The sequence below is a fragment of the Ptiloglossa arizonensis genome, chromosome 4, assembly GCF_051014685.1.
Source record: "Ptiloglossa arizonensis isolate GNS036 chromosome 4, iyPtiAriz1_principal, whole genome shotgun sequence".
NCBI classification, from domain to species: Eukaryota; Metazoa; Arthropoda; class Insecta; order Hymenoptera; family Colletidae; genus Ptiloglossa; species Ptiloglossa arizonensis.
The window spans coordinates 1,580,017-1,597,717 of record NC_135051.1 but is presented as its reverse complement, the minus strand read 5'-3'; the positions used below and the strand labels follow the sequence as shown (position 1 = coordinate 1,597,717).

Sequence of the window (17,701 nt, the reverse complement as noted above, 5' to 3'; positions counted from 1 at the left end):
TTGTCCTAAAGGGAAATAATTACGCTTTTCCACGCATATAGCAATATATTAGTACCTCGACTTTTTATAGGCCAAACACCAGCTCGAAATCTGGCAAAATTTGGAATTTGACAGCTTCGTATTCAAGTGGGTTGTAATCAGTTTGGGCTATAATTTTTGTGTCTAGAAAAGGAATAAATAATAGTTTTGCTTATGCAGAGAAATAATGTTTTATTCGATAATCGAAGAATTAAAAAAAATTTTAAAAGAAAGCTATAAACGTTCAGAATTAAAGCTAAGTTTACCGTTAATTACATCATTAAAAATGATCGAAATTTGAATCCGTATCAGGACTTCGCCCAGGGGCCAAGCAAATAATGGAATATTTTCTTTGAATACAACAAATAAAATATTTTTAAAGTTTTATAAATATTAGCCGCAACAGGCTGAATGGAACATTGGCTAGCCTAAATATACTGGTGCATCCTAGAATTAAACTACATTTGTGGTTAATTCTATGAGAAAGACCACAGCTATTCGCTCATATTATTTTCTATGCAATTAATTATTACATCACGATGTTACTCGAAATGAGATGATTAATTACATAAAAAACAATATCGATTGCCCATGTCTCACCACGTAGAGGTTGCTGCTTTTGGAGACCCACCCTAACCTTACCCAACCACCCTCCATTTACACAGAATTTTACGATTCAGCAATGATCCTGTTTGGATCGTTGTTCGAAGAACCAACAAACATTAGAGTTTTCAGAAGAATCTGCCTCGAAAAGGCTAACTATTACACAAGTCGATGCGAAATAGAGCACAAGAACGAAACTAAAATGCACAATTGTCCATATGAAACCTACCTACGTAAATTCTAATTATTCCTACCTAAACGAACGATTGCACTTAGTGATATCCTCCCTACATAAAAGCTAATGTTAAATTATCAGAGGAGCCTACCAAACTAAACATCTAATTTCATTCACATCTTACCTAATAGAAATATCTAGAAAAATACAAGAAAACATTATATGTTTCCTTTTTGTTTTGATGAGATCCGTGCTACAAAGATTGCCCTGAAACAAAAACTAAAAAATATTAGTCACAATGTCATCAATTTCAGCACTTTTTTCTCTTGGTTATATTAAGTTCCATTTTGAACTTTTCACATTCCATTTGCGATTCTTTTACGTTTGTCATCTATTCTTTACAGCTTCTCTATAGTTTCAATACAAAATATGCACACACATATACCCTAAAACAAAAACTAATTTCATGGATTTGTAGATATAGAATATAATAAAAAATTAATAGCTGAAAATACAATTTGTAAGTAGGCAGAATCAAAAATTATGCACAGTCAATGTCATATTTTATTTTCATTCGATCAATTTCATTTTATATATTATTTAACGAGAATATATCGAATTAAAAATATTTTTAAAGTCATTGATATTGGAATAATCCTACATTACTGGATTTAATCTGAATTATTTTTGCATCCAGAAGTAAGCGATAACCACGCGATTATATAGATTCTACTTGAAAATTTATTATCAATAGAAACTACCGAATTCGAATATTTATAAAATAAATACACTACTTTGTTCCACCAATTTTTCTGTAAATCAACTGCGTTTGCAAATATGATATATTCCGTGACAAATCTAATAACGAATACCCTTTTGGGGATGGTACGTACGGTAGGTAGGTATTAAATAATTGACACAAAGCGAGTCAAAATCGAGTGAATAGTTCGGCGGACGGAAAGGATCTGCCTGCGTTCTTTATTATACGGGCGACCTCTGCTTACTGGTCCTTCGACCGTCAACCTGCTGTCCTCGAAGCCGATTCTCACGATCGTCTTCTTTCGGACAGCGGTAACTCATTTAGTCAAGTGCAGACCTCCGCCGGCAACGACAAGCTAGTTCGCCTGTTTATATTGCACGGCGCCAAGTCCTTCGCGCGACTGTCGTGCGTCAAATTACATTTTCGACGCACAGCTATACGTCGCCGAAACTATCCGGAGAGGTCCGCTACAGTACCCCCTTACCAGTGATAACGCAACCAAAAGAAGGAAAGAAAAAAAAAAATCTTATAACTGCTCTACAATACAAAAATCACTGGCGTACGCTTATACTAAATTCTACGCTAAAATTAAACGTATTACAAGTATGAAAGAACGAAAAATACGGATACTGTACAATTTGTAGAATACAATTAGTGACTAATAACATACATTAATAATAGAATATAATATTACTTATAGCTCAGAAGCCAACTTGTAACCGATTGGGAAATCGAACGCGTCTACCGGATCGCGTTTTACGGTGATCTTCCGTGGAATGTGAATCATTCTGACTTGTCTCTATAATTTGTTTGTCACTGCGTGAATTCTCTTTATCGTTTTGCTGAGCTATTTCGCTATCACCAACGGGTTGGTGGTTACCATCGTCGGCTAAAAGAAAGGCAGGTTTTACCCTGTCGAGGGAAACTCTAATTTCTTTATTATTAATTAATAAGGTAAAATTTTTGTCGCCACGTTTTATAACTTTAAATGGGCCGTCGTAAGGTGGTTGTAACGAACCCTTTACAGCGTCGTGCCGCAGAAATACATATAGCGATGTGGCAAGGTCTTTAAAAACGAAAGTTCTGCGAGTACCGTGTCGCGTACCGGGTGAGGACTTTAAACGCTTCATATGATTTCTCAACCGGTTCACAAAATCGGAAGTTCCGATGCTGCGGCTGTCGCCTTTAAGTCCTCTTTGAGGGCTGACCGAATCCCAAGTAATACAATGGGTAATATCTGTACCCAATCCTCGGTTTCGTGGCACTTTATTGCTGCTTTCAGCTGACGATGGAACCGTTCTACCATTCCGTTGGCCTGCGGATGATACGCCGTAGTCCTTATATGCGATGAACCGATTAATCGTAATAGCTCTTTAAACAAATGAGATTCGAATTGACGTCCCTGATCTGTAGTGATTTTTAACGGTACTCCGAAACGCGTTACTCATACGTTCACGAACGCTTTTGCTACCGTTCCCGCGTCGATTTCTCCAATCGGTATGACTTCTGGCCAACGCGTAAAACGGTCTACGCACGTTACGCAGTACCTGCAGCCTTGTGACGTAGGCAAAGGTCCTACGATATCTACATGCACGTGTTCGAATCTCCCAGAATTTTGAAAGTCTCTAATAGGGGTTGCCATGTGCTTGGTAACTTTTGCCCGCTGGCAAGGAACGCAATGCTGTGCCCATTTGCGGCAATCTTTGTTCACAGATGGCCACACAAAACGGCTGGTTACCAACAGTCCGTGCAGCGAGTCGAAAACCGCGCGCCGTAGTGACCCAGGTACAAAAGGCCTGATGGTTTCATTCGACACGTCACAAAATAAAGATGCTTCGAACCCAGGAAAATGGACCTTCTTCAAGTGAAGCGCACTCGAATTAGAAGCTAACATCCGTTTAAGCTCGTCATCTTTCTCTTGTAACTGTTCAATCGTTTTGTAATCTGAGAGCGAGGAAATAGATTCGACTCGTGATAATACATCCGCCACTGTATTTTCGATGCCTTTAATGTGCCTAATGTCCGTGGAAAATTGACCTATGTAATTTAAATGTCGAAATTGACGAGGAGAACATTTCTCGAGTTTCTGTTTGAATGCGAAAGTGAGCGGCTTATATGGTCGGTATAAATCACGAAGTCTCGTCCTTCCACGTAGTGTCTAAATTTTTTGATAGCCATATAAATCGCTAACAGCTCGCGATCATAAGCGCTATACTTACATTGGGCGGCAGAAAAGGCTTTCGTACAAAAGGACAATGGTTGCCAAACACCATCGACCAACTGTTGCAAAACGGCACCAATTGCGTAATCAGACGCATCGACCGTAACATTGATGCATGCACCTGAAATAGGGTGCGCAAGTGTTGTGGCATTTGCAAGGGCCTCCTTGATATTGACAAAAGCCTCCTCCGCCGCTTTAGTCCACGGCACAGGTATATTACCTTTCTTTGAACCTTTTAAAAGATCGTTAAGGGCTTTCGTTAAATTTGCGGCGCTGGGTACAAAACGACGATAAAAATTGACCATTCCTAAAAATTTTCTTAGAAGCTTAACAGTTACTGGTTTGGCGAAATTTCTAATAGCTTCCACGCGCTCTGCTAACGGTTTAACACCGTCTCGGCTAACCGTATAACCCAAAAATTCGATTTCGTTAACTCCGAAAGTACATTTCGCAGCGTTTACGACAATACCGTATTGGTTCAAACGATCAAAGAGTAGTTTAAGATGTTCCTTATGATGCTCAGTCTCGTTCTCCGACGCTATAAGGAAGTCATCGATGTACGCGTACACGAAATCTAACCCACGAATTACGCTGTCTACGAATCGTTGACACGTCTGCGCGGCATTTCGCAGCCCGAACGGCATGAAAACAAATTCAAATAACCCGAACGGGGTAGTTATAGCGGTTTTCTCGCAATCCTGTGGTGCAACGGGAATTTGATTGTACGCGCGTACAAGATCTACCTTTGAGAATACTTTTTTACCGGCTAATTTCTGCGCGAAATCCTCGATATGCGGAGGTGAATACCTGTCGGCTACGGTACGGTCGTTAAGGGCTCGGTAGTCGCCACATGGTCGCATGGATTTGCCATCCTTCTTATTTACCAGATGTAGCGGCGTCGCCCACGGGCTCTTGGAGGGTCGAATGATTCCTTGACGAAGCATCAACTCGAATTCGGCCTTGACTGCCCGATGTCTGTCCGGAGCAAGGCGTCTGGGTTTATGATGAACCGGTGGTCCGGGCGTGGTCAGGATATGGTGCACGACGTCGTGTTTTACCGTTTTCATGCGGAAAACAGGTGGCCTGATGAGGTCCGGGTATTCGGCGAGCAGCCAATGATACACCGAATCGTTGATTGTCTTTACCGACGCCACTTTGTCCGTAACCCGTCGTCCAACTACGAACAATTTGGTCGTCGCATCGAGCAACCGCTTATTTCTCGGGTCCACTAGTAAGTTGTAGTGTACCAAAAAGTCCATACCAATGATCGGCGCGTCCACATCCGCGACAATAAAGCGCCACGTAAACTCACGCCGTAACGACAAGTTCAAACTTATCACCGTTGTGCCGTAAGTCGCGATAGGTGTGCCATTCGCTGCGTAAAGTTCGAATTCGCTTTTATTTGGACGTCCTTTCATACATCCGCCCCCGTATCCACCAACAATTTCATTTTGGTGTATCTATCAGTGACGAAAATGCGGCCGGTTTTGGGACCGTCGGTATCGGCCGCGTTCACGTGCGACGGTCCTACTTGTTTTCCGACCTCTTATCTGCCCATTTGCACGGGGGGATACATTTTGCAGCCTTCTCAGCGAACCTGTCGTGATACCAGCACAATTCACGTTTAACACTAGCACCTTGCGAAGGGTTTCTGCTCGACGATCGTCTTCTAAACCGTTCGCGTCGAGGCGATCGCCATCGTTGACGCGTACTGTTCGTCACTGCATTTAACTGCAAACGCATCTGTTTCAGTTCCTCCCTTAACAGATCCACGTCCGAAGGATGAGAAACCGAAGCAATCCTTCCTCTTTCCACTGGTATTTCGTGTACCCGGTCCGCTATTTCGGCTAACTTTGTTCCATCCTTATCGGATGTCGCCGCCAGTACCAGTTGCGTCTTTACTGGGAGACGATTCTTCCAAATTTCCGTTAGGAAATCGTCGCTGACCGATGAGCCTGCCAACTCTCGCAGGTGTCGTCAAAACTGCGTCGGTGTCCGGTCGCCGATTTCCTCCGTCTCCAATAATTTTCGCACCCGCGTAGTGTCCCAGTCCGACAATCGCTTGATCAGCTCCCTTTTGATGGCTTCGTATGTATTGCCATCCGGAGGATTACAAACGATGTCCTCAACCTCCTCCGCGTATTTGCCATCCAATTGAGCCACCACGTACCCGAATTTCGTATCATCCTTGGTGATACGTGCGATGGTGAACTGGGCTTCCACCTGTGTAAACCACAACGCGACTTTTTGTGGTCAGAACGTGGGAATCTTCAACGGAGCTGTTACTGCCACATTCGCGGCACCTCGCGCTTCAGCGGAATCTTCGGCAGCCGCCCCTTTTGCTAACAGATCTTCCATAATGTGAAATCACGCCACTTGCACTTATCACAAAAAATAACACAACCTACGGTATCCCCTTCTACTACCGATCACGTCGGGGTCATCAGTTTGGGGATGGCACGGTAGGTAGGTATTAAATAATTGACGCAAAGCGAGTCAAAATCGAGTGAATAGTTCGGCGGACGGAAAGGATCTGCCTGCGTTCTTTATTATACGGGCGACCTCTGCTTACTGGTCCTTCGACCGTCAACCTGCTGTCCTCGAAGCCGATTCTCACGATCGCCTTCTTTCGGACAGCGGTAACTCATTTAGTCAAGTGCAGACCTCCGCCAGCAACGACAAGCTAGTTCGCCTGGTTATATTACACGGCGCCAAGTCCTCCGCGCGACTGTCGCGCGTCAAATTACGTTTTCGACGCACAGCTATACGTCGCCGAAACTATCCGGAGAGGTCCGCTACACCCTCTATTGTAGAAGCTACAATAGTATGTTAAATTTATCGTCATCGTCGTTTTACTGGCACCGTACCAAAATTATTATATAAATACGTCAAACGTGTAATAAATATATATAATTGGTAAAAATTACATCTCAGATACGATTGTACATTTGTGCACCTATAGTATGTGTGTTAAACAATGCGTAACGCTATCTTTAAGAATATTTAGGTAGTTGAATATTTAGGTAACAGTCTAGTGCAGTCATTTTAGACTGCGGAGAATCACGTTTCAACCGATTCGACTGTTTCGTGATTCCGATAGTGATTCCAGTGACGATCTTTGGGCGTTTCCTGAGTCGCAACGCTAATTGAAAAAAGACGCGATTCGTTTGCGTCGCAAAGTTACTTCAAAGCAACGCGATCAATCGATATCGCAACGCTGATTGAAAATACCAATAATCGTTCATCGAATAAATCAACCGCGTTCAATATTCGTCGTTCGCAACACTAAAAGCAATAATACTCATCGTACTATTACTTTTAAGTATGCATCGAACGCAACGTTATTCTACAAATGTAATCTGCATTCAGATCTCATAAAATCGAAAACAATCGCGATCGATACGTAACGCTAATTCAAACCGTGATCGTTTATTGTTCACAACAGTAATTCAAACCGTGATCGTTTATTGTTCACAACAGTAATTCAAACTGTGATCGTTTATTGTTCACAACACTAATTCAAACCGCGAATTTCCCAATACCACTGGTAATGGGGTGCCGCAGCACATGTGTGTACAGTTGGTACACACAACTGTACACGTGCCGGTCAACAAACAAACAAACTATTACATAACTATGTGCGAGTACAGTGACAAAACAGTAAAAGTACTGACCTTCCATCGTGAAATGGAAATTCGAAGATGGGGAGCCATTCGTTGCAGCCCGCTCTTGAGACAATTTCTCTTGGCCTCCTCGGTTTACAGCCTCTTCTTTCTTCGGGCGGCATTGCCCGATCTGAAAGCCTACGTTTCGCGAAAACCACGCGCAACACACGTGTGACCGTAGCCACGATTCTAAGAACCGTTGATCGTGCAATGCACGCGTAAAGAGGAATTTCGAGCGCAACGTTCGTTTCGACGCCCTAATTGACGCGACCGCGTCCACGAAAATTAACACTAGATTTTCTAAAGAAGGGCACAGCTTCTTAGAATTTTGTGACTTTTTGTACAACATATAAATGCGTTTATTAATCATTGTAGTTGCCTCCCCCCCTCTTTCATTTCATACCTGTATTGCACAAAAGCAGTCAAAATGACTGCTTGGGAAATTTTAAATAATCAAATGATTTTTATTATTGAATTAAGTAAATTTCTTATATGACCAGATCGGCTCCAAATTCGCATAATAGTTTATATATTTTTTTATTACCGTTACTTGTACGTGACTTGTTATTCGAATCTTTATTAGAAGAACTATACCCAGAGATAAGTTCAAGCAAATCCTACGATTTATTCGTTTTGACAAAAGAACCGAACGAAGTAGACGCCTCCGAACAAATAAATTTGCCTTGGTTTCGGAAATATGGGACAAGTTTATTGAAAATAGTCAAGCTTGCTATCAACCGGGGCAAAATATAACATTTGACGAGCAATTATTTCCAATAAAAGCCAGGTGCAAGTTTATACAGTATATGCCTAATAAACCCAACAAATTTTGCATCAAATTCTGGCTTGCATCAGATGTTAGTAGCAAGTACGTTTTGAATGGTTTTTCTTACTTGGGGAAAGACGAACAACGACCATCGTCAATGCTTCTCAGTGAACACGTTGTTCTGAAACTGGTCGAGCCATACACAAACTGTGAAAGGAATATCACGACCGATAACTTTTTCACTAGCATGTCACTCGCGACGAAATTATTGGCCAAAAAAACAACACTAGTTGGAACTATTAGAGGAAATAAAAGAGAACTACCCAAAGTAGCCAAACAAACGAAGGATAACATGCCTCGTTTTTTCACTCTCTTATATAAATCGGAAAATTCTGTCCTTACAATATATAAAAGCAAACCGAATAAAAGAGCAGCTGTTCTAAGTTCCAGACATAAATTTGTGAAAATTGATAGAAGTAATAAAAAAATGTTACCGGACTCTATACAATTTTAGAACAAAACAAAATTTGGAGTTGATATGACGGATCAAATGGCCAGAAAATATACCGTAAAATCTAGTTCTCGTAGATGGCCCCTCCAAATGTTTTTCAATATTTTAGATTTGGCTGCTATAAATGCTTGGATCCTTTACAAAGAAACGACAGAAATACAAATACAACGAAAACAGTTCTTATTTCAATTAGCAGAACAGCTTTCCACCGATTACAGAGCTGCAAGACAGAAAAAGTCATCAGAAAATGAAGACCCACAAACATCAAAAACAACATATTCAAAAAAAACGAAAAATTTGTCAAGTACGACTCTGCCACAATAACAAAACAAATAATATATGTAAAAAATGTCAAAAGTATGTTTGCGGAAGATGTACACATAAAAAGATTTCCACTTTCATTTGCTTAAAATGTACAAATAATACATAAATTATTTCTTTTTTTCAAATGAAGTAAATTTTTTTTATTGTTAATATTTACTAATAACTTGTTGCACGACTGTAAATAATATAAGAAATATTAAAAATTAATTTTAAACAAAATTCATTACATATTGTCATAATGCAGTCATTTTGACTACTTTGGGGGCAATATAGGTATATACTAACTTTCATTCTTTCTAGTGTTAAAGCAGAGAAATCCGAAAAATAAAAAGCAACGCTGGATGCAAACGGCATGTTTCGTTTGAACCAGCTTCGCTAGCAATTTTTCGAATTGAAGTACAGGTGCAGGTACGTCACGCGAAAATGCGCCTACACGAACACAGACTGCGACCAACCTGCCCTTGCCCTACCTACTTATGTCTAGCGACATACACACCAGAAGATAAGTTACCTACCTACCTGGTCCTATATTTAAAAGGGGCAAAACAATCTCTCAAACACAACCACTCCACGATTCTCACGCATAACGCTCGGGTGCAATGAGCCTAACCTAGGGATGCGTCAGCGGGACGCCTTCGACACCCTACAACAACAACATAATTAATTTTATTCATCATTATCTTCTTCAAAGTAACATAAGTTGAAATTATTTTAATACACTTTTTTGTTTATGATCTTTCATTGTCTCATTCTTTATATAAATTACTATCATTATTCATACTGTTATACCAAACCGTAATCATGCTACGATACCTACCGCATTGCGTTCTTAAGATTAATCTTTGTTTCCATGCGAGCCAATTCATAGAAGTCAGATAACGTAAGGCAGCCAAAACACTTTTTGGACCAGCCTACGTGACTCCCCGTGTGAACCTCATGCTGCAATCGAACTCTTTCTTTGTCACCGAACGATATAAAGACCCGTCGAAGACCCCGAGGATCACTCTTCTCTGAGTCATGTCTAAGTGCTAAGTACGTCCGTGAAATTTGTGTCAGTCGGTCTATTTCAATAAATCTTCAGTAAAGTGCCAAGGGATCGTTGAATTCTACATGAGTGTATGAGTGTTCCTTCAACCCTTCCCTCCTGCATAACAGTACGTACCAATTTTTTCTATACAATTGACAAAGGCTAGCGATTATTGCGTATACGTAGAAACGTATTAACGTTTCGGTAAAATGTGTACAATAAAATTGAATTGCATATACATTCATTCGAGAAGCTACTTGCGCAAATTTCATAGAACGCGCGTTATTGTCTTTATATATGCAAACGATTATATAGATACGTAATAATCTGGACAATAGTCACACGTATTTAATGGCAAATTGATATTTAATACAATCGATGTAATTTAATATATCGATTCCTTGATATAGTTTCAAACCGACGCATTTCCACAGTCTAACCACACGTACACACGTGTGGGTAATACGTGGTGGACGATACACTAGCGCTTTGTCAACCGTTTATGTATTTTGTCGTAAATCTTACCGACTATGTCATCCTGTCCATTGCTTTCGCTCGAGCAAGCAACACCTGGCCACTTGAACGGGTTCAGGCAACGAACACGGAAAAATCATGCTAAAAATCCTGAACTAGAAAAGGTGGTTAATGCATACGGTATTCTTTCGTTCTAATAAAATGACCCGACTTCTTATTTGTGAAAACTCAAGAGAAAATTAGAAAATTCTACTATGCAAAGAAATTTTCATAAGAGAATTATTCGTAAGAAAAAATTAATCAAGAAAATCAAAGATAAATTATTTAATTATTCAAAATATTGAATAACCCCTGATCGATTTTGTCGTCAAAGCAAATTTTTTAAAAGTTGGAAAATTGTGCACAAATCTGTTACTTTGACTCGGAAATCCACCATCGCACAATGCCTTCTTTTATATGAAACGCAACATCGTATTTCTAAAAAAGTATGGATAAACGTTAATACTCGAATCATATTTTAACGCGAGACTCGAACAATATAGAAACTAATCAAATATTCAATAATATCGTTTTTGCGTAATACTAATCGTTAGAGATGTGAAGTCGGAGAGTATCCGACTTCTTCGCTAAATGATCATATCGCGGTATGAAAAACGCGGTATACAAGAAGGCTCTATAACCTGAACTAAGAAATACATACAAGTAACATAAGAAATATCATTGCTCGCGAGTATATGGTAAATATACTCGCGGTCACTGTACACGCCAAAATCAACAAATATAAATACAACCGGTCACCCGTGTCGATTTCGACCTTTCGTCCTCGGACATGGTTGGGGACCGGAGGAATACAAAATTACATGCGACTCACCGATCGTAGAACACGAACGAGTAAGTACCTCGACAAAATCCTCAACGATGTTGGTCCGCCAAGTCCTCGTGGACGTCCCAGTCAAATGTCATCGTAGAAGATCCAAGGTGGAGCATGCACTGATTCTACTACCGCTAACGATTAATTTTAAATGTTACAAAAAAAAAAATAAACCAAATTAGCAACGCGACCGAGTATCAAAGCCAGCGAACAAAAGTGATTCTATTGTCGGGATTCAAAGAGCAATGAGAGCCACGATGCTCTGGAGAGAATTTACAATACACGAGAAACATTGAATCTAGATCGCGGGGCCATAAACTCTGAACGAGACTGTACTCGGAGCCACTTTGCAACGAAAAACCTTACAAATCTAAGCAATAAACACTGACTCTACTAGCCGCATTGCGCGCGGCTCCTAATGTGTCACAGCGTCCATCAGTAGTGCGACACCATCGCTACGATTGGTAATCTGTAACAAAAGAAACTATAAATTTAAAAAACATTCATGGAAATAAATATTCTTGTATTATAATTAAACAATAAGTGAACTCGAAATATTTTGCCCAAAATTACAATTTAATTCGTAGACACGGATTGATTTATATAGATCTGCACTGTATAATGAAGAGAAAAAGCACAAAAACGATTTAATTGTTTCACTTGCTTCGATTAAATTTATAATTAAAAGTCTATTAATATTAGACAACACACCGATAGAAAGTAACGAAAGAATTAGGAATGATTTGAGAGGATTACATGTTGGAAAACTAATGCTCACGTACTTCTACACTCGCACGTCTCTCAACACATCTCTCAACACGTGTTATTCTGTCAACTGCCACGACCTACTACTGGAAGTCACTGAATTCCGTTTAAAATTCGAATGAGAAAAGCAAGAAAACAATTTAATTGTTTTTCTAGGTTACAATATACAATTTATTCTTGTATATTAAATAACTAGTCTAAGTACACATTATACAACATAGAAAGAAATGATTGTTTATACGATACATCAAATTTTCATTTATTTCATTCTTGTAATGTAAACGATAAAGCTATTCTAAATTTGCAGTCAATTAGGTCGGTACCACTCTTGATGAAAAATTACTACCAGGTCCCATCACGTGGAGGTTGCTGCGAGAGGAGACCCGCCCTAACCACTCCCTATTCCTAAAAAAAAATGTATACGTCAACATTTTTCTAGCGTACGATGGAAAAATGCTCGTATTTGGATCGTTTTTCGAAGGACTAACAGAAAAGAGGGTTTTCAGAAGAATCTGCTGCCTGGAAGAAGCTATTTGAAATTGTAGCTGCTTGAAATTAAAGTCAATACATAATGACGATCAATTCAAGATGAAACGGCATGTTACACAAAATATTAATGGAAATATTACCATACCAGATGCGAAACTTACATACATAAATAGTAATTATAAAATATTAATTAGTCCTATCTGTACGAGCGTTAAAGTAACTTAATAATAATAATAATAATAATAATAATAATAATAATAATAATAATAATAATACTCTCCTTACATAATATAGATAACTAAACACTGCAGTGTTCTGCTCTCTTATAAACTACCTGCCTACTTGGCCCTGTACAAGAGTGTACCTAAATATAAACATTATTTATTTGCATCCTGTCTATAAAAAAATCTAGAAAAAAAAAAGGAAATATCAAATGTGTTTCCGTTTTTTTGTGATCGTTGATGCCGTAATACTTTTCTTGAAACACAAACTCAAAAATATTAAATTAATTTTATAAATGATAACTTTCCAAATACTTTTTATACCCTTTAGTTCTTCCATAGGATTTTTTATTTTCGATTACTGCATACCGATGGTTTCAATAGGATTGTGTAGATGGATTCTGCAATAAAAACTTGTTTAGACATAAATTTGATAAAGCTGTAAAGAAAATACATTAGTGAACATACAAAATTATTATGTATTGTTTGAGGAGGTATTTGCTACCAATCATAGTAAAATTGAAACCAGAAAAGTAAAAGTACAGAAATTCCCCCTCTTATATAAAAATGAAAAATACAGTATATGAATATAGCAAAGAAAGATACTATGAAAACGAATATCACACAAATGGATAATGTAAAAATTGTTTACATTTTCATTAAATTTATGCGTCCAGAGTGTAGCAAAAATATATGATTTATAAAAATTACACTCTGTATAATTAATATTTGGAAAACTGAAATTTATATTTCATCGAATATAACTACGTTTTAGCTGTATCACCAGTGACAAGCATTCGATTTGCAACATGAAGAAATTATAACAAAATAATTAGTCAATTGACAAAAACATCAGTTACGTGGCAGCTCCGGTGGATCTGAAACAAAATCGGCAGCCATTATTAGACAATGAAAACAAAACCCCGAGTGGAAAATCAAGAAAAGATATTCCCGAGAACAGCCACGGGTTCCGGGGGGAGGGGAGGGGGGCACTCCCTAATTTGCGACGTAACTTTAAATATTAAGTATGAAATACAAATCGCGAATAGAGTTCCATTGTCCGCAACACTAATTTATTACATACGAAATCAAAATATTCCCAGTAAAAATCGCGAATGGTGATTCATTATCCGCAACACTAATTTCAATTGCGATCAATTCGCAACATCAATTCGAACGGCAAATAACCAGCGCACAATTGGGTGAGGAGCACGAGTGATACATGTGTATACATAGGTACGTGCCTATGTATCGTGTCAATCAACAAACATACCATCTACATAACTACTGACAAGTACAATGACAAAACGGTAAAAGTAATGACCTTCCATCGTCGTAAAAAAATCCGAAGATGAAGAGCCGTTTCTTACAGCCTGTCTCTTGAGACAGTTTGTCTAGGTCTCTTCTTTCCTCGGGCGGCACTGACTAATCTGAAACTCCTAGATCCGACATTCGGTGCAGCACGCGTGCGACCGGGCGACCGGGCGACCGTGCAAACGATTCCAGGAATCGTTGGTCGTGCACGCACGCGTGAAGAATCTCGAGCGTAACGTTCGTTTCGACGCCTAATATTGTGACCGCATCCGCGAAAACTAAAGCGGAAAAATTCGAAGAACAGAACAGCAACGCCCGAAGCAAACGGCATGTTTTGTTTGGACCAGCTTCGCCATCAATTCTTCGAATTGTCCTACAGGTACATCATGCGCAAACGCGCTTACCCGAATTGAGAATGTGACGACTTGTCTTGGCCCTACCTAAATACTCTTAGCACACATACCAAAAATATGTTACCTACCTACCTAGCCATACATTTAAAAAATGGCAAATCACATTCTCTCAAACACAATCACTCCTCGAAATCTGTAAAAAAACAGAGAAGATAATAATTTATTTTTAGAATTCTGGAGATTTTAGTTTCAATATAAATTTGTTTCTGAGCGTACACAGAATAGAATACGAAAATACTTACATTAATCGCTTGTGAATCATCGCCCAATACTGCTCTTCAGTGATGTACTGACTTTCATACCGGTAATGAGTGATATTTATTTCGAAAAGAAAAATTTTGTTAAATATTAAAGTTTTCCAAAAGATAACAAATTAAATGAGCGCGACCGGAGATCGAAATCGGCGAACTCTAGTGACTTTACTCTCGCGAATCAAAAAGCAAAGAGAGCCGCGATGTTCTGGATAGAAATTACAATACGTAATAAACATGACTCTATTTCGCGTGTCCTTAAGATGTAAACGAAACTCTACACGGTGCCGTTGAGCACCGAAAAACTTAAACAAACAAGCTAAACGTATCAAACACTGACTCGACGACCGCATTGCGCTCGGCCATTATATTCTCTGGAAAGGGAAAGAGACAGAGAAACAACATTCGAAGTAAGCGGTGACCTGCCTGTTGCCATCCTATTCTTTTTCTGTCTCGAATGTTCGTCACTAGAATACCGCTTTTTCTGAGAACCCAGAATATACGTTCTTAGATAAATACATCCGTCTTATAGAACGTACAAGACGAACATCGTGAAATGTACAAAAATATTTCCAAGAAATGGGATTTTCAGTAACATAATAACGTATTATTCATGAATGTAATTATTATAAAAAATTGTTTAATTTTATACCATTATATTAGGGACTTGTTTATCGATCAGATTTCACAATACCTCCTGATTTCTATAAATATTTTGAAACTTGCACGGAAAAATATCTACAGATTCCGCGCCGAAGGTACGCGTTCCTTCCTTTCAAATTGAAATCAGCAACTGTAACAGTAATGAAACACATACTTAAAGCAAATGCATTGAAAGATATATGTATATATCTATTACAACCGAGTAACAATTAAAGACGGAATACGTTGCAAAGGAGCATTGAGACAATTGGTGTCGGTTGGAGATCGAAGAAAAAGTGATCGCGAAAATCTGATTCAACTTTTCTCGCGATACCAATTGTTTTTATAATCAAGAGTATATTAATGTTGAATAAAGATGCCAATAGAGTAGATCAGAAGCAATTAGAAGTAATTAGGTACCAATACACACCTTGTTAATGTCGAAATTAGTCCGAAGAGATTCAGATAAGTTCAGACAGATCTCGACAGGTTGACTTCCACGGAACAAATGATGATCCCGGCGCAAGCTTTCGCGCAGTTAGCCATTGAAGTAGGGGAAGGTAATAATAATGGCGGACAATTCCGTTCCCGCCAAAACGTAGGTAGATATATATCCATACATATGCGAGCGATTGGTTAAATGCGTAGAAGTATGTATTTCGATCATGACGTTGTCGATCAAAAGGATACCTTAGGTAGAACTCCCGGCTGTAAAAAAGAACCCAAACCATTTTCCTAACACACAATGGAAAAACACTCGTGTTTAGATCGTTTTTCGATGAATTAACAAAAGAGAGGGATTTCGGAAGAATCTGCCCGGAAGAAGCCAATTCAAAATGAAATCACTTCAAAGTGAATTCAATTCAAAATGAAAGTAAATCCAAGATTTACCACCGTATTTTACAAAAATGTAATTAAGGGAAAATTTAATAAGCGGTAATTGTTTCATCGAGTGTTCGTAAAAAAAAAACAGCTTGCCCTTAATATTTGCACACTGTCAATTACATTTCATGTTCGTGAAATACTTTCGGGAAACGTAAATAATTGTAATTATTAGAAAGTAATTGTTGAATTTAAAAATTTTACGTTAATGTCTTTCGTCGTTAAATTTGTAATCATCAAAGTTTTGACTAATCATTGCTTATTTAATCTTTGCACTGACCTACTACGATATCAAGTAACGACATTCAAATTGTAAATAGTAAAAATTGAATATCCTTATACGTGTTACCTACTTCGTTTATCTTCTTATTTCGAAGATTTTACGAATAATCCGTTAAAATCGTTCGATGTGGAGTGTCATGGCGCCACTGTTACGTCTTAGGCGCTACAGTTACAATTAGCGATCTACTACAGAAAAATTAATAAATGTAAAAATACTTATCGGAATTAATACAGTCGTATCATAATTATCCAATTAGTTAAGTCGAAGTATTTTTATCAAAATTGTAATTTATTCCAGAGGGACGAATCATATACGTATCAATTGATACGGTAAAAAATGGGAAACAAACGCGAAAAGGAAGGAAATTTCTTCATCGTATCGTTTAAATTTATTATCAACAGTATATTACTATTAGATAACAAACTGGTAGAAAGAAAACGAGAGTAATAATATGATTAAAAGCGATTATATAGATATCAACATCTAAGGTATACGCACCTCGATGCTCGCAGATTTATCGATACGTGTCACCTCTTTGACATTCGTGGGAGAAAAGAGGGCCTTACACAGTAAATCGTCGAGTCTCTAACTACGCAGTGGGTGGGGTAGATTCAACCACTCAATCAAATACATAGTTCACATTGATATTACCTTCGGCAGGTAGGATAACTTAATTTGAAACGTCAGAAAATGAAAACACAAAGATATCAAGCAATATTTAAATTTAACATTCACATATTACTAATTTACATTTCTAGTGACGTCTATTTTGTATGATGATAGGCACGAATTATTTACTGGAACAGACAGACGTTGCAAGCAATACTTTTCTACGTTACATAATTCAAAGACTTGCGCACCTCGTTACCATTTCTGTGTCGCTTGCAACGTTAGCGATTCGGCTGGAATGAATTACCAGCGCTACTAGTTGTAAGAATTGAAATCAAATATCATAAGTGAGGCAGTAAACCCCTTGAGATAAACGACATACCGACCTTGTAAAATATCAGTGATTCTTTAAGGATC

At 38.5% G+C, this 17,701-nt stretch overlaps 1 protein-coding gene and 1 long non-coding RNA gene across 2 annotated transcripts; both read right to left on the bottom strand.

Annotated features, from left to right (window-relative positions):
- Positions 1 to 5,191: 5,191 nt before the first annotated feature.
- Positions 5,192 to 6,135, bottom strand: LOC143145620 (uncharacterized). Its single transcript, XM_076309162.1, has 4 exons — positions 6,064 to 6,135; positions 5,812 to 6,000; positions 5,309 to 5,739; positions 5,192 to 5,237 (listed from the first exon to the last, which is right to left on the bottom strand). Exons 1-4 carry the CDS (start codon positions 6,133 to 6,135, stop codon positions 5,192 to 5,194), a joined length of 738 nt encoding a protein of 245 aa, XP_076165277.1.
- A 9,811-nt stretch (positions 6,136 to 15,946) lies between these two features.
- LOC143145964 (uncharacterized) lies at positions 15,947 to 17,441 on the bottom strand. The gene is made up of 3 exons (XR_012991817.1): positions 17,174 to 17,441; positions 16,746 to 16,860; positions 15,947 to 16,218 (listed from the first exon to the last, which is right to left on the bottom strand). It is a non-coding gene; the product is annotated as an uncharacterized LOC143145964 (long non-coding RNA).
- Positions 17,442 to 17,701: the final 260 nt, after the last annotated feature.